We start from the raw sequence: 24229 nt of genomic DNA, 5'->3' as shown, positions 1-24229 counted from the left end.
CAACCTCTCTGCAAGATTGTGATCGTTGTGTCTCTGAGATTGACTGTTGTGAGTCTGCTCTGAAAGGAAACTGATGAAGGCGAAGGGTCCAGCTGGAGCTAAGGGTGAGGTTGACAAGACGAAAGGAATGGCGCTGTTTGGACCCAAACCCCCCACTCCTAAAATGGCGCGCATCTTTGGAGGCTTTGGCAAAGGAGGCTTCTTGGAGAAACTCAAGGTACAGTTCAGCTACAGCTCATTATTACATTATTATTATGCACTACGACAGAGCACCCACATTACACATGGCATAGCACCCACTGACAAGCTATAGCTCTACATTGCAGCATGCCCATGTTGTCAACCAGACTGTGTTCAATATTGAGGGCATGCACCCCTGTTACCGGGATACAGTGCTGTGAAAAATTATTAGCCCCCTTTCTAATTTAGCATATTTTTGACATTGAATGTTATCAGATCTTCAACTAAAACATAACATTAGATAAAGGGAACCTGAGTGAACAAATAACACTTATTTCATAAACAAAGTTATGCAACACTCAATTCCCCTGTGTGAAAAAAGTAATTCTTACACTCACTAACTGGTTGGGCCACCTTTACCGGCAATGACTCCAACCAAACGCTTCTTGTAGTTGTTGATCAGTCTCTCACGTTGTTGTGGAGGAATTCTGACACACTCTTCCATGTAGAATTGCTTTAATTCAGCATGTGGGTTTAAGCATGAACTGCTCGTTTCAAGTCCTGCCACAACATCTCAATTGGGATTAGGTCTGGATTTAGACTAGGCCATTCCAAAACATCAAATTTGTTGCTTTTTAACCATTTTCATGTAGACTTTTGTTTTACGGCCTGACATTCTCCTGTAGAATTCTCTGATATAGAAGGAACCATGAATTCTGCTCTGTTAGGCAAGTCGTCCAGGTCCTGAGGCAACGAAGCATTCCCAAACCATCACACACCAGCATGCCTGACCGTTGGTATAAAAGGTTCTTACTGTGGAATGCAGTGTTTGGTTTTCGCCAGGCATAATGGGACAAATCCGTCTGTGAGCTGAAGCGCAGCTGGGTCATGCAGCAAGACAATGATCCAAAACACACGATCAAGTCTACATGAAAATGTCTAAAAACCAACAAATTTGAAGTTTTGGAATGGCCTAGTCAAAGTCCAAACCTAATCCCAATTGAGAGGATGTGACAGGACTTGAAAACCACATGTCGCTGAGTTACAGCAGTTCTGCATGCAAGATTGGGCCAAAATTCCTCCACAGTGATGTGAGAAACTAATCAACAACTACAGGAAGCATTTGGTTGCAGTGATTGCAGCTAAAGGTGGCAATTACTTTTTCACACAGGGGAATTGGGTGATGCCTAACTTTGTTAATAAAATAGGTATCCATTTTCTTGTTATTTGTAAACTCCGGTTCCCTTTAATATTAGGTTTTGGTTGAAGATCTGATAACATCCAGTATAAAGAAAATCAGAAAAGGGACAAATACCTTTTCACGGCACTGTAGATGCGATCTGGCTTAGGTGATCAACTCTTAGATCTCATACAGTATTTGATTTATAAGGATAAAGGCTACCTACAGTAGAAATATCTATGACTGAGGTTCATGTTCTCTTTCTTTCCAGGCTGCACAAGCGAAGGAGCAGCAGGAGAAGTAAAAGAGTAGAGGGTGAGACATCTGATCCTTTACTTGGATCCGCCATCTTTGTTTATATTCCTCTACTGCACTGGAGTGTATTCATTAGTACACACCGCAGCAAAAACGTTTAGCAATGTGTTAGAAATATTTTTGTTTCGATTGATCTCAGAACCAAATTTTGCGTGCGTTGTTGACAATTTATTATGCTTTGATTAGTCAGTGAGTTCTGATCTGTGCTGTTAGCCAATATGATGGAGAATACCAGCATGTTAAACTTTGTACACTGTAAATAGTACTTTTCATAAAACTATTAAAATGTTTACTACAACTACAGTGTCTTATCTTTTAAATTTCAGTTAACGAGCCCAATTACGATCTTTTTTCCAATCACATCAGATATTTTTTGGAGCTGATCTGATTGGTCAAAAGACCAATTAATGAAATTAAGAATTGAGCTGCCTTTGTAAACGCAACCTTAGAATCCTATGGAATCCATGTAACATTAAAAAAACAAGTTGAAGCAGCAAACTTTTTTTTCCACCTAAGAAAGATGAGACACACATTGTGGTAGATAAACAACGTTTACTTGTGATCATCATACAATATTAGAAATATGCTCGATTCCTTTGGGGGAAAAACAGCTATAAATGGCACAAGGCACACGTAAGGCCAGAGAGGGTGTGGTATATGGCTACGGGCTGCTCTTATGCACGACGCAACTAATTAGAACAGTAAAAATTACTTTTTTTGTCATACCCATGGTATTCGGTCTGATATACAACTGCTTTAAGCTAATCAGCATTCAGGGCTCGAACCACCCAGGATATAATATAATATAGGACATTGACATAACTTGGAAGAGCAGAAAGAACCATTTGATTGTGTTACTTATTATACTGTAGTAGTATCTATAATATAAGGCCTTCAATTTATAGGAACCCATAAACAAATTATGAATGACAAAATAACTAATACAGTTGAAGTTGAAATTCCAGTTTAAACCTGATCAATTATCAGTGGGGAAGGAGAAGTTAAAGTAAATTGTTTATCAATATAAACACAAAATGTATGCTAAAGCTGACATTTACATAATTAATATGGTCATAATTTAATTTAATTATTTATGCTCAAATGGAATAGGAACTCTGCAAGCTAGTCCATAAAGTGTCTCTGCAAGCATAATTGGCACAAGAGGAAGAAAAACGAGCGCTCTATAGTGACTCAATACACAAACATCAAGAAATCAGCATTATTCTGGAGTGGAACGATTAATACACTATGAATGTCATTCACTCAAAAGCTGCATTCACAACACAATATCCAATTTGCTAAACTGTCAGTTTAAAAACCATCACTTAAAAAGAAGCATGAATTTAGCCTGTTTGAATAAACAAAATTTACCTCAAAATTATTTTGAGGACTGGATAATTACTGTAGATATAATGCTACTCACAACTGGAAAACGAATCTATACTGAGCATTAAACTTAGTAAAAATATACAAATGTGCCAAACTATAAAAAAAACATCTGATGAAGCAAGGTTTATAGTGAAATAGGGTGGCAGATAGCCTAGCCGTTAAGAGCGTTGGGCCAGTAACTAAGGTTACTGGTTCGAATCCCAAGCTGACTAAGTGAAAAATATGTCGTTGAGCAAGGCACTTAACCATAATTGCTCCTGTAAGTTGCTCTGGATAAGTGTCTACTAAAAAAGGCAAAACAGTATAAAATAGAAAACTAAGAAGCATTAGGCTACTTAAAAAAAGATTGCCATTGCCTAGTGAGTCTACACGACCCTTCCACAGTTGTCACATTTTACATCTTTAAAAGGGATTTCATTAGATGTTTTTTCATACTGATCTAAACAGCCTGCTCCACATTTTCAAATTGAATGAAGTAAAGAAAATTGTCAAAATGAATTACAAAAAATGTACGTCTTTTACACCCCAGAGTTAATACTTGGTGGAAGCACCTTCGGCAGCAGTTAAAGTAGTGATGGGCAGTAATTGATAGTTACATGTCACGATATTATATCGATACTTTGACAAGTATTGATTTGTAAAAAAAAATATATAAAAATAGTTTGGCTCGTCGGCTGTTCCTGCGCCAAAACGCCAGTATTTTTCATCCTATAGCTTGTTCTCCATCTTTTTAAATAGTAAGCCAACACTTTCCTTTCCATGACTGATTAAAAAAAAAAGAATTATCATGCGTTCAGCAGACATATAGTGAGCAATATGTTTGGAACATCAAATTGCAATATATATCGTAGGAAGAAATACAATTTAATCCCTTTTTAGATTTAGTTTTAAGGCAGCAAAATGTGACAACTGTGCAAGGGATGTGTAGACTTTCACTAGACACTGTGCATATGGGTATATGTACACATGCTTCTGGGACTGGCCTACTGATGGAGATTGGGAACAAGCCAGACTGGACCAATGTGTTGTTGGTTGCTGTAAGTACACATGCAGTGTTTTGTAGAATTTCCTCCTAAAAAACTTCCATCCTGCTCAATTCAACCTGACACATGCTAGTTAGTAATGGCTAGAGCTTTGTATACCTGTCATGATCCCTTTGACACAATGATAATTAGCAGAGAGTGCTTATGGTAGCTACTGAGATGAGCGACTGTCTACTCGTCTTCGATCAGGTGGGGATGGGTTGGTACTGGGGTTGTTTCCTCTCCTGGGCACTAGGAGGTGAGGGTGGGCATGTCTGCAGTAGCTGGCGGTGTAGGGACGGGGGCAGGGGGAGTGTCAGTGTTTGGAGGACTCAGCTTGTTCAAGTTGAAGTAGGTGACCACCTGACCAGGGACTTCAGCCAACACAGACTGGGCCAGAGCTTCTTTAGGAGACTGGAGATGGAAAGAAAAGAGGGGGGAATGGGGAAAGTAAAGAGACAATTAAGGAAAATGCAGAGAGAGGCAAAAAACATTTGAGAAAATTTGTATCTATTTGTGACAACTGATCATATAGGGCAGGCATTTTCACAATGATTAAATACCAGGCTGACAATACAGGCGTGAGCAGAACAATGCATTGAATAGGACTACTTTCATTCAAGTCCCTTGTACTTTCATACAAAATAACCAATGACAACAATAGGGCTGGGTGAGCCCTGCAAGCAGCCATGCTCTACGATTATTCTAAGCTAGCTAGTAGCTAGGACAGGCGTACCATGGAAGCAAGCACACAGGCAGGGGTTGGGTTGAAGAAGCCAATGGGGAGTAGCTGAAGCATTTGGGGGATGTATCCCTACATTTCTACGAAGTACTGGGCTGAGGCTGGGACTCATAGGGCTGAGGCTGATGGGGCTGAGGGCTGGGACTCAGGGTCATGGGGAGGCTTCAGTTTGTGTATACTGAAGTAGGACACCACTTGTCCAGGCAACTCTGCCAGTACGCTTTGAGCAAGAGCTTCCCTGGGTGCCTGAAACAAGATGAGAAGGTACAGTAACAATGCTGGGTGGGAGAGGCTCTAAGGGTTGGGGGGGGGGATAGTTTCAGTGATGCAGATTTCAGCAATTGAGGATCCATGATGATTGGAAAGGAGATGTTTTTGATAATTTGAGGTGGTTAAACCTATGCTGGGTGGCCTTAAAGCTGGCAGTTAGTCGGTACACAGGAGACTACACCCACAGACCTAGAATGAGCAGAACAGGATTCACACTCAAGTCAATGATGCCATAATTGTGGATATTTTTCTAATGGTATCAACACCTCAGTCATCCTATGAACAATGTTGTAGAAACATATGGATACCATCATCCAAGCCTTTCCAGAGAGCAGAGCAGCTAGAAGCAGCATGACGATCTACTCACGTTCTGGAACTGTCTGAAGGGGACAAACTGGACTATGTCCCGTGCAGCAGTCTCTCCCGTTGGCGCTCTGAGCCGCCCGTCGTCACCGTCCAGGAACTCCATGGCGGTGAAGTCGGCCCCGCCCACACCGATGATGATAATGGACATGGGCAGACGGGAGGCATTAACGATGGCGGAGCGTGTCTGGTCCAGATCCGTGATCACGCCGTCCGTTATGATCAGGAGGACAAAGTATTGCTTGGAAGAGGGAGGAGAAGAGGATGAGGAGTATGAATTAGGCTATTTGAGGTTGAAATCAACAATACATGTTGTTTGAAGTACAGTCAACAAACATAGCTACTGTAGTAGGTCAAAGCTGTGTGCTGGAAAACTTTACAGTACAGACAGAGGCAGTACAGTATGAAGCATACTGTAGCTACTCACAGAGGCAGTTTTCTGCTGGGTAGCCTGCATAGCGAAGCGGGCTACATGGTTGATGATGGGAGAGAAGTTAGTGGGACCGTAGAGCTTCACCTGGGGAAGACACACTCTGTAGGCCTCCACTACACCCTCGATACCTGTAGACGCACACACATACTGTGAAAAACTCCCAAACCCTATATTACCATATTATAACGGTTTCCTTCAAAAACTGTCTGCAAACATACCTGCACAGAATGGATTTGCAGGGTTGAAATTGAGAGGGAACTCATGAGAAACCTGTAAAACACAATACATCCAGAACAATTTAATGAGAATTTCTGATATAAATAATACTTGTAGACCCAAATGGGTCTCGATTGAAATGTTCAGCTTATAAAGGCTCCATAAAGCCTTTATAAAAAAACACATAAGTGTTAATCTATAACTGTATGTCATGCATTATAAATGGTTTAAAAAATGTGGCACAACCCACTGTAAAATATGACAAACCTATGCTTTATAAAAAGGTGGCACTTATATCTACAGTTGAAGTCAGAAGTTAACATACACCTTAGCCAAATACATTTAAACTCAGTTTTTCACAAATCCTGACATTTAATCCTTGTAATAATTCCCTGTCTTAGGTCAGTTAGGATAACCACTTTATTTTAAGATGGTGAAATGTCAGAATAATAGTAGAGAATTATTTATTTCAGCTTTTATTTATTTCATCACATTCCCAGTGGGTCAGAAGTATACATACAGTCAATTAGTATTTGTTAGCATTGCCTTTAAATTGTTTAACTTGGGTCAAACATTTTGGGTAGCCTTCTACAAGCTTCCCACAATAAGGTCATGTGAATTTTGGCCCATTCCTCCTAACAGAGCTGGTGTAGGCCTTGCTCACACACGCCTTTTCAGTTCTGCCCACATATTTTCTATAGGATTGAGGTCAGGGCTTTGTGATGGCCACTCCAACACCTTGACTTTGTTATCTTTAAGCCATTTTGCCACAAATTGGAAGTATGCTTATGGTCATTGTCCATTTGGAAGACACATTTGCGACTAAGCTTTAACGCGACTAAGCTTTAACTTCCTGACTGATGTCTTGAGATGTTGCTTCAGTATATCCACATCATTTTCCTGCCTCATGATGCCATCTACAGTGGGGCAAAAAAGTATTGAGTCAGCCACCGATTGTGCAAGTTCTCCCACTTAAAAAGATGAGGCCTGTAATTTTCATCATAGGTACACTTCAACTATGACAGACAAAATAAGAAAATTCAGAAAATCACATTGTAGGATTTTTTTATGAATTTATTTGCAAATTATGGTGGAAAATAAGTATTTGGTCACCTACAAACAAGCAAGATTTCTGGCTCTCACAGACCTGTAACTTCTTTAAGAGGCTCCTCTGTCCTCCACTCATTACCTGTATTAATGACACCTGTTTGAACTTGTTATCAGTATAAAAGACACCTGTCCACAACCTCAAACAGTCACACTCCAAACTCCACTATGGCCAAGACCAAAGAGCTGTCAAAGGACACCAGAAACAAAATTGTAGACCTGCACCAGGCTGGGAAGACTGAATCTGCAATAGGTAAGCAGCTTGGTTTGAAGAAATCAACTGTGGGAGCAATTATTAGGAAATGGAAGACATACAAGACCACTGATAATCTCCCTCGATCTGGGGCTCCAAGCAAAATCTCACCCCGTGGGGTCAAAATGATCACAAGAACGGTGAGCAAAAATCCCAGAACCACACGGGGGGACCTAGTGAATGACCTGCAGAGAGATGGGACCAAAGTAACAAAGCCTACCATCAGTAACACACTACGCCGCCAGGGACTCAAATCCTGCAGTGCCAGACGTGTCCCCCTGCTTAAGCCAGTACATGTCCAGGCCCGCCTGAAGTTTGCTAGAGAGCATTTGGATGATCCAGAAGAAGATTGGGAGAATGTCATATGGTCAGATGAAACCAAAATATAACTTTTTGGTAAAAACTCAACTTGTCTTGTTTGGAGGACAAAGAATGCTGAGTTGCATCCAAAGAACACCATACCTACTGTGAAGCATGGGGTGGAAACATCATGCTTTGGGGCTGTTTTTCTGCAAAGTGACCAGGACGACTGATCCGTGTAAAGAAAAGAATGAATGGGGCCATGTATCGTGAGATTTTGAGTGAAAACCTCCTCCCATCAGCAAGGGCATTGAAGATTAAACGTGGCTGGGTCTTTCAGCATGACAATGATCCCAAACACACCGCCCGGGCAACGAAGGAGTGGCTTCGTAAGAAGCATTTCAAGGTCCTGGAGTGGCCTAGCCAGTCTCCAGATCTCAACCCCATAGAAAATCTTTGGAGGGAGTTGAATGTCCGTGTTGCTCAGCAACAGCCCCAAAACATCACTGCTCAAGAGGAGATCTGCATGGAGGAATGGGCCAAAATATCAGCAACAGTGTGTGAAAACCTTGTGAAGACTTACAGGAAACGTTTGACCTCTGCCAACAAAGGGTATATAACAAATTATTGAGAAACTTTTGTTATTGACCAAATACTTATTTTCCACCATTTGCAAATTCATAAAAAATCCTACAATGTGATTTTCAGGATTTTTTTTCTCTCATTTTGTCTGTCATAGTTGAAGTGTACCTATGATGAAAATTACAGGCCTCTTATCTTTTTAAGTGGGAGAACTTGCACAATTGGAAGCTGACTAAATACTTTTTTGCCCCACTGTATTTTGTGAAGTGCACCAGTCCCTCCTTCAGAAAAGCACCCCCACAACATGATGCTGCCACCCCCGTGCTTCACGGTTGGGATGGTGTTCTTCGGCTTGCAACCTCTTTTTCCTCCAAACATAACGATGCTCATTATGGCCAAACAGTTCTATTTTTTCCCCCCATCAGACCAGAGGACATTTCTCCAAAAAGTACAATCTTTGTCCCCATGTGCAGTTGCAAACCGTAGTCTGGCTTTTTTTATGGAGGTTTTGGAGCAATGGCTTCTTCCTTGCTGAGCGGCCTTTCAGGTTATGTCGATAAAGGACTCGTTTTACTGTGGATATAGATACTTTTGTACCCGTTTCCTCCAGCATCTTCACAAGGTCCTTTGCTGTTGTTCTAGGATTGATTTGCACTTTTCCCACCAAAGTACGTTCATCTCTAGGAGACAGAACGCGTCTCCTTCCTGAGCGGTATGACGGCTGTGTGGTCCCATGGTGTTTATACTATTGTTTGTACAGATGAACGTGGTACCTTCAGGCATTTGGAAATTGATCCCAAGGATGAACCAGACTTGTGGAGGTCTACAATTAATTTTTTAAGGTCTTGGCTGATGTCTTTTGATTTTCCCATGATGTCAAGCAAAGAGGCACTGAGTTTGAAGGTGGGCCTTTAAATACATCCACAGGAACACCTCCAATTGACTCAAACAATGTCAATTAGCCTATCAGAAGCTTCTAAAGCCATGACATAATTTCCTGGAATTTTCCAAGCTGTTTCAAGGCAGTCAACTTAGTGTAGTGTATGTAAACTTCTGACCAACTGGAATTGTAATACAGTGAATTAAGTGAAATAATCTGTCTCTAAACAATTGTTGGAAAATTACTTGTGTCATGCACAAAGTAGCTGTCCTAACCGACTTGCCAAAACTATAGTTTGTTAACAAGAAATTTGTGGAGTGGTTGAAAAACAAGTTTTAATGACTCCAACCTAAGTGTATGTAAACTTCTGACTTCAACTGTATGTGATTCGGCCACCAATGGAAATGGGTGGAGTAAAAGGCCAGCAACACTCCATATTATTCAGTGCCCCATGAAATCACACCATATATGCATTCTACAGATCCTACTGAGCATTCCCTAAAATACCTATACTGCTGCACCGAAAATGGTTCTTGCTCTAAGCAAATATGTATTCCATATACAGTGATTCGCATTGTGTGCATTTACTTGACCATGGAACAGGTTTTAAAAGCCAGATTGAATTCAAATGTCACTTAAATATGAACAAATATGAATCATTGTTAATTTGTAGAAATATATCATGAATGGTGGGGACATTTATTTAGAACATTTCTGAAAATCCATGATCAGGCAGTACTTTTTTAGTGTTGCTGACGAGACGCTGATCGGGTGATGAGTTCGCAAAACAAATGCCACTGGACAGCGAAAAACAAGTTAAGCTTTATTTTTTTACATTTAAATTAGTTTGTACTGAGGTAGTTAAGTGTCGAGTTAAATTACATACTGTAGCTAGCTCAGTCGTTGTTTCAAATAATGTCGGTGACATCACAGCAGTTAGATTAAATTTAGCTAGCTAGCAGGCTCAGATTAATACAAATCCCCTTGATAGAGCCATGTCACATCATGAGATTTGTAAATTAAAGAAGTATAATATACTTCTTATAGTATAACATAATAATATGAAGTTTCCCAATCTTCCCCTTATCCAGATGCTGTGACAAAGGCATTTCCTAACAGACCTGCTAACTTTCTCTGATGTTACTTTAAGGTAGGAACCAACATGCAGTACCTCCAGCAGGAAGAGCGGCAAGAAACATTCGTCCGCCAGCTCAGGGACAAGCTACACTATTCACAGCCCCGTGTAATATTTAATGTAATTGCATTGCTGAACTTTTAGAAACTTAATGTATTTGTATTGTTTAAAAAATGTACAAATAAAATGTATGGTTTAAACATGTCTAATGATTATTGTTTCAGCTGTTAGTGATGATTCCCTAAGTGTTAATACATTTGTGTTTAAAGCATTAAGCCTTTATGTATGTGTTATGAATGACCATAGGTGTCTGACCTTAATAGTTAATGACTTGTTTCAGGAAACTAGGCGTATGTCGCACATCACTACTAAACAGGAACATGGAACTTTCATGTGCCTTAATAACAAATGTGTATGCCATCTGTAAATAGAAATAAAATGGTTATAATACAAGCCTAGTTGGTTTAGCCACAGAAAGAGTCAGGAACCTTCCCAATAATGGCTGGACATGATGAGTTCAGATTGGTCTGCCATGTGGCACACTTCTCTGTAACATGAGCTGCTCAGGTAATCCTTTCTAACGTGGCTTTTATGAAAGAAGAACTGCAAAAGTGTTGCTAATGCTCTCCACTTTCTGGAAGACGGAGTTTTGAAATCAGTGGAATGCCCAGTGGAAGCAGAGTATGATAGCTAAGGAGATGGAGAAAATTCTGGCGTTTGATTGCAAATATGCGGAGGGAGTCGAAATGAGAACACACAGAAGGCTGTTGTATAAAACACGTGTCTCTGGACTATATCTTCAAACTAAGGGCAACCATGGCATCTGTGACGGAGAGGGAGAAGCATTCATCCATGTATACTGGTAAGAGTCTCACTAGCAACATTTTCTAATTTAAGTTTCTAATTTTGTCAAAGTCATTTTCATTGCAAGGTAAAGCATAAGCTAACATTAAACCTAGTTGGTTTGCTTTAGCTACCTGCAGATTCATGCATGGTAGTAACGTTATGAGTTGGGATTTAACAAAAGACTCCATTATGCAAGTAATCATTTCACTGTACCGTTTACACCTTCTGTATCCTGTACATGTGACAAATAAACTTTGATTTTACTTGATATGTGTGCTTACCAGAGACGGTAATGTGAAGAACAACATGACCTGCACCAAAGTCGAATTAGGATATAACGTTAGGCAAACAAGAGTGTCCAAGTTAAAAAATAATCCAGTAGAATGCCCTGCTTTTATTTCATCGCACTCACAACTATAAGCTATTATCAGTAATTAGCTCGCCATTAACTTTTAAATAATGATCTTATTGTGAGTTTATTTTCTGTAATAATGAATACAAATTAGCTAAAGTTAAGGCATTGTCAGCTATGAAATGGTCATTATTTGAATTGGCTAGTCAGCAAACTTAACGTTAGCTAGCTAACAAGCAAGAAACAACCCAAAACGTTGGTTAGAAAGTTGCTTGGTTGCATGGTTTGCTAGATTGATATATACTAAATACATTTTTAAACAGATGGATTTGTTGTTAAAATACACTACGCTATTTTGGACTACCAGGCTGCTGATGTCATACAGCCTGTCGTTTTTGTGTTTATACTTTTTCATAATGACAATAGAATGTTCATGATGTCACTGTGACAACTGTCTACAGACATGTCGATAGACGTAGTATAAACCAGCCTTTAGTCTTGAAATCTTTGGTTGCTTAGTACCGTACTCACTCTGTTTCGCACATGGCCTCACATGTGAATCCTTAAAGAGATGGGTGGGGCTAAAGCCTAAGAGGGTGTGAACAATGCTGAATGGGTGTAGACAAAATCTCTCCAGCAGGTGTACCAAAACATTCAAGGGCTATTTTCTCAAAAGTGGGGTTACAAGTTTTTCAATTTTCAAAGCAGAATTACTTTCCCATTGTTCCTCAACTTTAGTGAATGATATACCATTTTCTAGCTCTGAGTTTCTACTTTTATCCAATGTAAAAAAAACACTAGGGTCATGATACAAGAAATCTATGTATGTGTTATAAAATTACCAAATGGATCTGACTTTAAATTAAGTATAGTGTCATGCGATAGTCTTTATGGATGTCTTATGAATGACCGAAGGTGTCTCACTTCAAACTAAGTATTACAGGACACTACATAAAGTGTCATTAAATAGGTTATTAACATTCTGCTGATTTATGAAGGTTCTCACGATCCACAGGTTACTGTAGGGAAAAGCTTGTGTGTGTATGTGTCAGAACCAAGATGATTTGGAATAGTCCAACCTGAGACTAACGCACCAGGTATTCCTCTTATGTTCCCATGTTGGAGTCCAGGCCTCGATTACAACCTGTTACATTGGTGCAACATTTTGTGGCTCATCTTTCAGCAAGGGGAAGTGGGTGAATGTGTCAAAGACTTGACTGGGCACAGCACAGCGCGGTATGGCTTGTTTTTGTTGTGTGCGTGTTCGTTTACTGAGGAACATGTAACTTGGTTCCAGAAAAAATACATTTTCAATTTCTTTAGGTTGGGGGGCTTTCTTCAAGGTAAGAGTTTATTGGTGTAATGTCCTCCCCAGACTATTGCACACACAGCACATATAAGCCTGGGACATCAACCATTCAAAGTTGGCCTTAGTGGGAGTGACCATAGAATTCTAAGGGAGTGACCTTACTGAGTAAAGTATTTGTCATTGTCACTATTTAACGCAGTCAAAAAGTCATAATTATTGCTAATCCCTGCCCATCCATCTTTTTAAAATGTGATTTTAAACCTAACCCTAACTAATGAAGGCCAAGTTTGGTGCGTTGGGCCACCAGACTTTCCGGGCATTTGGGCAGAAGTGTCTGGGAATGAGATTAGGTGTAATGTGACAGGACATCACTTCAGAGTGTATGCCATCCTTCACATGCTACTCTTCCTTCAAAAAAGCATGCATTACAACTTTGTTAATTTGCACGATTTCGCTCATAAAATGTCCACTCACCAAAAATGACATTCGTTAGCAACTAGCTTGTTTGACTTTGTGGATTTGCAATTAGTTTGTTCGTTTTCGCTCATTAGCGTTTAGCTAACAGTGACGGCCAAATGTGATTTTGCTATTAGTTTGTGATAGGGTTTTCTTGCATTATCCTGTTACATGCATCTGTCCACAAGAGATAATGATGTTCACCATATTCATTCTACTTTGCACATTCTTCCACTGCAAATCTACCATTCCAGTGTTTTACTTGCTATTTTGTATTTACTTTGCCACCATGGCCTTTTTTTTGCCTTTACCTCCCTTATCTCACCTCATTTGCTCACATCGTATATTGACTTGTTTATACTGTATTATTGACTGTATGTTTGTTTTACTCCATGTGTAACTCTGTGTCGTTGTATGTGTTGAACTGCTTTGCTTTATCTTGGCCAGGTCGCAATTGTAAATGAGAACTTGTTCTCAACTTGCCTACCTGGTTAAATAAAGTAAAGAAAAGTAAAATAAATAAATAAATAAATATCAATATTTACCTGCCAGGTAGGTGGGATCTGTGCTCCAAAGCCAAAGGCAGGGAACATTTTGTCACTGCAGGGAACATTTCAGTCAGATACTTCCCTATCATTCAAAACAATGATACAACCACAATGGAAACTAAGAGGCAGGATCATATCCTCACACCTTGTCTATGGAAATCACCTCAGTCTAACTAAAGAGCTAACTTGCATCAGCACATTCCATCATTAAACATGAAAATCCACACACACTATCCTAATCATTAACATTCACACATACAACTATTGCCTAAGGTTAACAGAATGCAAAGCCAGATAAAGGGTAAGAATGGTATTTTTGCATCCAACAATTCCAGGGGCAGGCAGTTCAAGCAAAAACATACAGCACCATTGCATTTACATGGGGAAAAATAATTCAGCATATTATGGGTGTGAGTTTCCCCAGACACAGCACCATATATAATGTAGCATATGGGGAGTAGTACAGGTCAGATTACCTGTCGTAGTCTTGGATCACCATGCCAACGGACCAGATGGCAGACAGGTATTCATTGACCCCTTGTGGACTGATGTAGTGGAGAGACTGGGGAGACTTGGGGTCACCGTTTGACCCTGTGAAGTCAATACCCACCTACAGATGAGAGGGAGACAGAGAGACAAGGCTTATTGTGGTGGCAGTTCAATTCAATGAACTTTTTTCAATACATTTTTGCTGGCAGGCATAGGACACAAATTGAAAGACAATGAATAATAAATACAGACAAGTGCGATGTACAACACAGAAAAACTCTGCATGAAAGGGCCATTTCTCTGCTAGAGGTCATTTAGAGAGAAATCTTTACTCACAGTGAAGTTGATCTGGCAACCTCCCATGATGTAGTCCAGGAAGGTATACTCCTTCACCACCTGACACAGCTTCACACTCACCACACCAGAGTTTTTGTATCCCTTCTTCTTCTGTTGCTTTTTACTGTTGATACACTCAAACTCAGCCTGGGGAGGGACAGAGGAGCAAGGATGAGAAGAACCACACAGGCTGACACACGCAGAGTAACCCTTGCACTCCATCTCACCGGTGAGGAGCGCGATGCCTCTTGCAGTCGTGTCATGGTGGTCTCAAAGATTCCAATGAGGTCATGAGATCCATCATTGTCATAGTCGTAGCACTCCACCTTAGGACGAGCATAGAGTCTGAGTTAACAGGTTAGCAACAAGCCACAAAATGACTCCTCAAAAAGGTGTGTAACATGAACACACAAACTGTTTCAAACCCCAAACAAACATCATTCACATCACACTCAGTAAGAATCAGACCGCGGGTGAACAAGATCATGCAATGGAAAACACCAAACCAAGACGGCAAACCAAACTCAGAGCAAAGGTAACACACACTAAGTTAACTAACACTAATGCACAACAAAAAGATGCCATGATGACAGAGGCTTCATCAACTTCCGCCATTTGTCCAACAAAGACAATATGGATGTCTATGGAAGGGCTGGAACCGTGGCTATCAGTACAGGATGGATACAGCCTACTACAGGGTAAGTGTTCCCCACCCATTCCAGGCTTCCACTACTGACTAGTCACTTCACCCTTCTACTGAAGGCACATGAGGTTGGAGTTGGACACACACACCGTGCTGATGACGGTAGATGACCTGGGTTTAAATAAGATTTGTTTCCTGCTCGATTGAGCTTGTCTGTGACATTGAAACCAATGAAAGAGTCCTTAAAGTGTAGACACAGGCAGGCTCAATCAAACCTCCAAAAATTTGAACCCAGGTCCGAGGGTAACTCACATGTCCTCCAGTGTGGGTATCAGTTGTTCCTTAAAAGACTGCATTAGGGGTATTTACAGCTGAAAAATCACCAATTGTCAACATCAATCAATGCCCTCAAATGCTGTACAGATTATGTACAGTAGTAGTCCACTTAGCTAATAGTAGAGAACGATAACCATTTAAAATCTACTATAAAACGTGAGTTAATGCAGTTATTTCCCCCCCGCTCTGTTTAAAACTGTTAACAAGTACAGTCACCTCCAACATTATTGGCACCCTTGATAAAGATAAGCAACAAAAAGACTATAATATAAATAACACAAATACTAAGCTATACTGTACGCCCTCCAAAATTGGGGAAATTATATTATTTTACACTAATACAATTGCTCAGAGAAAGAGATTGTTAAACTAATACAAAAAAATCTGAAAAAGATAGGTGTCAAAATGATTGGCACCCCTGAAGAGTCTTATAAAATCTGCATTAACATTAAACTTTTTTCAAGTTAATCTCAGTTTAAGGAACTTTATTGTGGCCAACCATGGCTTCCTGTTTCACTGGGGTATAAAAATGAGGCAACCCACATGTAAGAATTTTTTTTATTTTTATAAAAATAAATAAAAACTTTTAAAAAACATGTCAACCATCACCATGGAGAAAGGCAAAGAACTCAACAAATAAGAGACGGGGTAATGATTTTTGCCCTTCATACATTGTCTTCAGAAAGTATTCATACCCCTTGACTTATTCCACATTGTGTTACATCCTGAATTCAAAATGGATTTGATTTTGTTCTACATACAATAACACATTATAAAAGTGAGAACATAAGTGAGAAGTTTTAGCAAATTTACTGAAAATGAAATACAAAAATACCTCATTTACATAAGAATTCACAGCCCTCAGTCAATACTTTGTAGAAGAACCTTTGGCGGCGATCACAGCCGAGTCGTTTTTTGGTAAGTCTCTACTGAAAGTCAACAAAGGAACATACCCCTAGAGCCTGCGAGACCTGGGGCACAAGATGGCTCAACGACTGATCACACGGTTACGGACCCAGGAACGGAAACGACTACGAGTAGGAACACAGCATATGAGACAACCATAACAGCAGCAGGACACACACTTCAGGTGTGCAGCTGTGGTTTGGAGAGAGTAACATCGGTAAAGGGGTTAAGGATCCATCAAGGGAGGAAAAGGTGCTTGGGAGAACAGAGACAGGGACCTCGTATTGACCAGTACTTCTTACGAACCAGCCAGTCAAATCAGTCGAATGAAGCACAGCGACCGGACGCAAACCAAAGTTCGCAGAGCATCAGCACCCCTGTAACCGGGGAGGATAACACAAGCACAGAAATGCCGGTGGATGAACTCACCCAACCACAGAGACCTCTAAAAGAGGAAAAGATCAAAGGGCACAGACCGAGTGTGAAGTGGCCCAAAGCTGTTGAAAAGAGAGAGTGGGAAACAATCAACAACGACCTGACAAAAATCTTTGAACAACAGGTAGGAACAGCAGAGAAAAAGCTTGAAAGGATGGGAGACATTATCTACCACTACGGAGAAGAGCGCTTTGGAGTAAACGAAAGGAGAAGTGGCAAGACACCACCCGCGCCAGCCAAATCTAGGAGGCAGCAGGAGATCGAGATACTTGTCAGAGAGAGAAGGCAGCTGAGGAAGCAGTGGAAGAAAGCCTCTGATGCAGAGAGAGAAGGTCTCATGCTACTACTCCAAGCAGACATTAAATGTCGGCTGGCAACCTTGCGAAGAGCGGAAAACTTAAGGAAACTTCGTAGGAAGAAGGAACACTCAAGAACACAGTTCTATAAAAAAAAAATTAAGTTTGTCAAAGATCTCTTCGCAAAGGAAAAGTGCAGGATCCTAAAAACTCCAAAGCCTGAACTGGAAGAACATCTGGAAAAGGTCCACCAGGACATGAAAAGGCATGAGCAGATAATCATCCCACATGACGTCCCAACTATTCAACCACCAGAATTCAATCTGGACACTGACCCTCCAAAATGGAGGGAAGTAGAGAACGTTGTCCGAAGAGCAAGAGCAGCCTCGGCTCCTGGGCCTAATGGAGTACCATACAAGCTCTACAAGAACGCCCCGGATGTTCTACGCTTTCTTTGGAGGCTCATGAGGATAGTGTGGCAGAAGGAAATAATACCAAAGGCATGGCGAAGGGCTGGTGGTGTGCTAATCCCAAAAGAGAAGGATGCGACAGACATCAGTCAATTCCGACCAATCTCCCTTCTCAATGTCGAAGGGAAGATCTTTTTCAGTATAATAGCACAGAGGCTGTCCACTTATCTGGAAAGGAACAAGTACATTGATACATCTGTACAGAAAGCAGGCATTCCTGGTTTCCCTGGTTGCCTGGAACATACTAGAATGATTTGGCACTGGATCCAAACAGCTAAGAAGGACAAGAGAGACCTCTATGTAATCTTCCTCGACCTGGCCAATGCCTTTGGCTCAGTTCCCCATGAACTCCTCTGGGAATCCTTCAACATTTTCCACGTACCAGAACCCATCACTACACTGGTAAAGGCCTATTTCCAAGACCTGCAATTGTGTTTCACAACACCTGACTTCACAACAACATGGCAGCGCTTGGAAGTAGGCATAATGGCAGGCTGTACAATTTCTCCTCTGGCCTTCACTATGGCCATGGAAGTCATCATCAGGGCATCGAGATGGGTGGTCGGCGGTGAGAGAACTAAGGAAGGGCTCCGTCTCCCACCTATCCGAGCATACATGGATGACATGGCTACACTGACAACCACTGCAGCATGCACCAGGCGGTTACTTGCAAAACTGCAGGATAACATCAAGTGGGCCCGGATGAATATCAAGCCAAGCAAATCTCAAAGCATCTCCATAGTCAAGGGACAGCTTAAAGATGTGAGGTTCTGCATTGGAGATGACCCGATACCAACGGTGTCTGAGCAACCCATCAAGAGCCTGGGTAGATGGTACAACGAAAGCCTCCGGGATAAAGATCAAGTGCAGCAAGTAAGGCAGGACATCGCCGACGGTCTTGAGAACATCAACAAGACCCTACTGCCTGGGAGGCTCAAGCTTTGGTGCCTACAGTTTGGACTTCTCCCCTGGGTAATGTGGCCACTCACCGTCTATGAGGTCCCAATAACAACAGTGGAGAAGATGGAGCGAACCATTACCTCATACGTGAAGAAATGGCTGGGTGTCCCACGATGCCCAAGTAACATCGGCCTCTATGGCAAAGGGGTCCTTGAACTACCTCTTACAAGTCTAACGGAGGAGTACAAGTGCTCTAAAGTAAGACTTCAGATGACATTGAAGGACTCCAAAGACCAGACCATTAGCAAGGCTGCACCTCCCCTACAAACTGGACGGAAATGGACATCATCCAAGGCTGTGCAGCAAGCCAGATCAGCCCTGAGACACCAAGACATTGTGGGGAATATCCAGCATGGAAGAGGAGGCTTTGGCCTGGCAGCAAGCAAACCAACGTTCCATAAGGCAACAACATCTGAACGCAGGAAGCTGGTGGTCGAGGAAGTGCGCAGACAGGAGGAGACTGCAAGAAGTGCAAAGGCTGTCTCTCTTGCTAAGGGCAATGGACGCGGTGGGAAGGCCTGGAGAGGAGAAAGATCAACTGGAGTGAGCTTTGGCAAATGGAGGCAAGCAACATCAGCTTCATCATAAGAGCTGTTTATGATGTGCTTCCATCACCAAAAAATCTACATCAATGGTATGGCGAGGACTCGACCTGCCCCCTCTGCCCAGCTCCAGCGACTCTCAGGCATATAATGACAGGTTGCAAGACCAGCCTCTCACAAGGCTGCTACACCTGGAGGCACAATCAGGTCCTCAAGAGCCTGGCTGCAGCACTTGAGACCAAGAGGAGTGCAACCAATTCATTACCTCCAAAAACAAGCAATCCCATCAAAACAACATTCATCCGGGAGGGACAGAAAAGGCCCAAGTATCCTCCTACGAAGCCAGAAACTGGACACCTAGCCATGGCCCGGGACTTGGCCAGCATATTGGCCAGCAACTAATTTTTCCACCTGAGATTGCTTCTACCAACCTTAGGCCAGACATGGTACTCTGGTCCCCTTCACGAAAGGCTGTGTACATCATAGAGCTCACAGTCCCGTGGGAGAACTCTGTTGAAGAGGCCTACGAGCGTAAGAAACTGCGTTACACAGAGTTGGCAGCAGATGCAACTCAGCGTGGCTGGAATGCAAAAGTCTGGCCAGTTGAAGTGGGATGCAGAGGATTCGTGGCTTCTTCCACCATCAGGTTGCTGAAAGAACTTGGAATCCATGGACAGGCTCTGCGGCAGACCGTCAGAGCAGTTTCTCAAGCAGCTGAAAGAGGCAGCCAGTGGATCTGGATCAAACGGAAGTACCCTTGCTGGGCTATAACTTCATGACACCCCACCCCCACCTGAGAACCCAATTCAGATCCCTCCAACTTGAGGAGGGCATATGAGGTATGCGGTCAGCTGTAGGGCTGGCTCAGGGAAGAGGACGCCCCTGCCTTGCATAGTCCCGTGGGACATCTTAATTGGGCATGGAACACAAGCTAAGGCTTGATCACCCTTTAGCTGGCCACCTTTGATGAGGGTGTTTAGTGATTAAAGGCCGAAACACCCACTGATTCGAAAGCACACTACTGAGGATGTGTACCAAAATTGACATCTTAACCCAGTCTAAGAAATAAACCTCCCATGCCACTCTGTCAACATCATGGCAAATCTCATGCGAGTGCATTCCATCTATTGGCACAATGGACAGTTTTTAACATCTCGTCCCGTGTTTTATGATTCTAAGAGCTTTGCACACATGGATTGTACAATATCTGCCCATTATTCAAGCTCTGTCAAGTTGATTGTTGACCATTGCTAGACAGCCATGATCAGGTCTTGCCATAGATTTTCAAGCAAATTTAAGTCAAAACTGCCTGTGTTTAGCTGTATTCCTTTTCTTATCCCCCCAAAAAAACATCTTAGTCATTCCACGGAGGGCCGAGTGTCTGCAGGTTTTCGCTCCTCCCTTGTGCTTGATTATTTAATTAACTCCCTTCACCTGGTTGTCTAGGTCTTAATTGAAAGGAAAACCCAAAAACCAGCAGACACTAGGACCTCTATGGAATGAGTTTGACACCCCTGCCATAGCTAGTCTTTGCCGATGATAGGTATACCCATAACAAAATGCAGCAACCACCATGCTTGAAAATGTGAAGAGTAGTACTCAGTGATGTGTTGGATTTGCCCCAAACATAACTTTTTGTCTAGAATAGAAAGTGTTAATTTCTTTACACCCCCCCCCCCCCCCCCCCAGGAGGATATACAGGATATATATTTGGGAATATTTTTATTCTGTACATCTGTACAGGCTTCCTTTTCTCTCTGTCATGTAGGTTAGTATTGTGGAGTAACTAAAATGTTGATCCATCCTCAGTTTCCTCATATCACAACCATTAAACTGTTTTAAATTGCCATTGTCGCCAATGCATCATGGTGAAATACCTGAGCAGTTTCCTTCCTCTCTGGCAACCGAGTTAGGAAGGACGCCTCTATTTTTGTAGAGACTGGGTGTATTGATACACCATCCAAAGTGTAATTAACTTAATTAAGAGATATTCATTCAGCATCTGCTTTTTTGCTGTTGTTGCCATCTACCAAATCGGTGCCTGCCCTTCTAAGCGAGGCATTGATAAACATCCCTGGTCTTTGTGGTTGAATCTGTGCTTGAAATTCACAACTCGATTGAGGAACCTTACAATTATCTGTATGTGTGGGGTACAGAGATAGGGTAGTCATTAAAAAAATCATGTTAACCACTATTACTCAACAACTTACTATGCAATTTGCTTAGCACATTTTTACTCCTGAACTTATTTAGGCTTGCAATAACAAAATGGGTTGAATTCTTATTGACTCAAGACATTTTAGCTTCACATTTTTTCAAATTAATTTCAAAACATTTCTACAAACAAAATCCACTTTGACATTATGGGGTATTGTGTGTAGATCAGTGACACAACATTTAATCAATTTTAAATGCTCCAATCTCAAAACATTATAGAAAAAGGTTCAGTGGCGTTATCCTTGCAAGGGGAAGAGGCACAAAGTAGATGCCAATAATTGACACCTATCTTTCTGATGCAAAACAACTTGTTAAACAGAATATTTCTCTGAGCAACTGTATTCGTATAAAATTATAATTTCCCCCCTTTTCTTGCATACAATATAGCTCAGTATTTGTATTACTTATACAATCTTTTTTGCTTATCTTTTTATCAAATGGTGCCAATAATTGTGGAGGTGAACGTATCTTAAGGTTATTACCTGTGTTATTATCATGCAAACCACACACAATTCCAGAAAAGGTGTTACACCAAAACATTCCCCAAATCAAATACAAAAGATATGGAATAGTTCAGTGTCTGTGCGGTAAGAGTTGCTGATGTGTAAGGTAGGTTAGTACTGGTATAGGTGTGGTTGTGGGTCTACATACCTTTATATGTTTGTCCATGTCTCCTCCACACAGGGACTGCAGGGGGATCCTGAAGGGTTTCCATGTTGGGTTCAGGTTGTTCTTCACCACCTTATTTATGCAGGGCACAGGGACAAATATGGTAACCGTTATCTGTATCGCATTACCACTAACCACAATCTGTATCACAACACAGTACAAGAGCAGACACTCATTAGCTACATAGCATTTGGTTCAATCACATTAGAGGCATCTGGACAGAGAATAGGAGGAGAGTAATGAGTTTCTAGACAAAAGGAAGAAACCATGCAAATGTTATACTGTTTCCAGTGTCAGTCAGTGAACACAGTGCACAATACTGATTGATGGGCATTTGAAATTATTTCACGATTTGAATAATAACGAAGTAAATAAAATAAATGCGCTACTCTCTTGACGAATCAGAATGATGCAAAATGCCACAACAGCGCGCAGTTGTTTTCAGGGTGCTAGCTCGGGAGCTTTTGGGCTAAGGGTAGCCTCGGCTAACAGCAAAGGTGAAAGAAGTCCGATGTTCACTATCAAATAACTGATTGTTTAAAAAATGATATCTGGTGAGTATTTTGCATTGATCCGTTGGCGCGCATGTAGGCGAATCCCTGAAGTGGGGAAAATAGCAAAATGTTGGAGGGCTAAATGCGCTATGATAGTAAAATGCCTTTTCGTGCAAAACGTAATTAGCTTGAAAATAAAACGACTTTTTGCGTCCTCAGAACTGTAGGCTACATTTACAATGCCCAACTGTAAACAACGTACTGTCAAAGCCACATGTCTGAAGCAGCAGTGTCTCAATGCGGTGTACATAAACACTACATTCTTACGTTTGTTGTTTTATTAAATTAAGAATTTCAAATGTCATATCCTTGTGTGCAACAATGTCACATGGACAATTTCATTTAGACAACGCTTTTTCATTGTTAAAATAGGCCTCTTTTTCATTGTTGACAAAATTTAATTCACAAGGGTTCTGATGTCTGTTAGGATATCCGGATATTCGATTAACCGTGCCATCTCTAGTGTGCAACAGGATATTACGTAGTCTATGGTTATTGCCGTCACATTTCACACAGACAATAAAACTGCCTTTAACATTCACAATATGCAAAAGAAGACCAGGAGTACAGTATGTGCTGCATAACTGAATGGAAGTCGTATGTAGTTGTAAAACCAGTTAAGAAGTCTCCTTTGAAATGGGCCGTATGAGAGTCTGTGTTGTACTCCATAGAAATGTCTATGGTGTATTGTACCTCCGTTCTGTGAGCCAGCTGCCATCCCGTCTCTGTCTGCTTGTAGAACTCCAGGTAAGGATCAGACTTCCCAAAGAAATCCTGGAAACAGCCTTATATGTCAAAACATTGTAAGTCATAAAATGTCACACAACAGACACAAGCAACTCAGCTAACTATTGTGATGTTTTATTTCCCTCAATTATTGGCTTTACAGAGAGCAGCAAGTATCACTTCAACAGATTCGTCACTCATGGGATGACCCGTGCTTGGTGCACATTCTTCAATATTGTATCAATACCTTGTTGTCCAGTTTTCTTGCTTCAGCCTCAAAATTCACCACCCTGTTGTCTTTTATTTCTTCAGCAATTATCTACAAAGAAAATAAAACAGTAAATAAAAAAATAAAAAAGACGACGAACAACAAACATGTAAATGACTCACTGTAATGGTTCCTCTTCCTGCAGGCCTGTTGTTCTTCAACACCAGTGGTCTAGTATGCTTTCTACTAGACACCACCTGGAAAAGACAATTTGATGCGTAAGAAACACTTGTAATGTAAATGACCACTTAAGCAATAATGCCCGGGGGGGTGTAGTACATTGGCCATATACGACGGCTAAGGGCTGTTCTTATGTGCGACTCTAAGCGGAGTGCCTGGATACAGCCCTTAGCAATGCTATATTGGCAATATACCACAAACCCCTAAAGTGTCTTACCTCTATTATAAACTGGTACCCGGTTTATAAAATGTATTACAAACCAGGTAGTTTGAATTCTGGATGCTGATTGGTTGAAACAGCATTCAGCTGTGTGTATATAAGAC

The 24229-nt window shown here is 41.3% G+C and overlaps 2 protein-coding genes across 4 annotated transcripts in view; one reads left to right on the top strand and one right to left on the bottom strand.

Annotated features, from left to right (window-relative positions):
- Positions 1–1974, top strand: part of LOC109909688 (cyclic nucleotide-gated cation channel beta-3-like) — a 35541-nt gene extending 33567 nt beyond the window's left edge. The window contains exons 17-18 of the mRNA XM_020508692.2: positions 67–217; positions 1632–1974. Coding sequence (XP_020364281.1) covers positions 67–217; positions 1632–1664 — 184 coding nt within the window. The 3' untranslated portion in view covers positions 1665–1974. The remainder of the gene's footprint in view (positions 1–66; positions 218–1631) is intronic.
- Positions 1975–2207: 233 nt separating this feature from the next.
- Positions 2208–24229, bottom strand: part of cpne3 (copine III) — a 28304-nt gene continuing 6282 nt past the window's right edge. Inside the window, exons 4-16 of one of the 3 annotated variants that reach the window (XR_004204025.1) lie at positions 23848–23922; positions 23705–23776; positions 23425–23505; positions 22160–22249; positions 14931–15029; positions 14704–14850; positions 14355–14488; positions 13876–13930; positions 6113–6164; positions 5889–6022; positions 5466–5702; positions 4823–5074; positions 2208–4500 (exon numbers count right to left, since the gene is read on the bottom strand). Coding sequence is in view for 2 of the 3 variants with exons in the window: in XM_020509128.2 (XP_020364717.1) it covers positions 4339–4500; positions 5466–5702; positions 5889–6022; positions 6113–6164; positions 13876–13930; positions 14355–14488; positions 14704–14850; positions 14931–15029; positions 22160–22249; positions 23425–23505; positions 23705–23776; positions 23848–23922 (1338 nt within the window). In the remaining variant the exon portion in view is untranslated. The remainder of the gene's footprint in view (positions 4501–4822; positions 5075–5465; positions 5703–5888; positions 6023–6112; positions 6165–13875; positions 13931–14354; positions 14489–14703; positions 14851–14930; positions 15030–22159; positions 22250–23424; positions 23506–23704; positions 23777–23847; positions 23923–24229) is intronic. The other 2 variants (XM_020509129.2, XM_020509128.2) reach the window with 2 other exon arrangements.

Source organism: Oncorhynchus kisutch, linkage group LG18 (assembly GCF_002021735.2).
Source record: "Oncorhynchus kisutch isolate 150728-3 linkage group LG18, Okis_V2, whole genome shotgun sequence".
NCBI lineage: Eukaryota > Metazoa > Chordata > Actinopteri > Salmoniformes > Salmonidae > Oncorhynchus > Oncorhynchus kisutch.
Note: the sequence above shows the minus strand (reverse complement) of the source record. Positions and strands in the feature narration are given on the sequence as shown.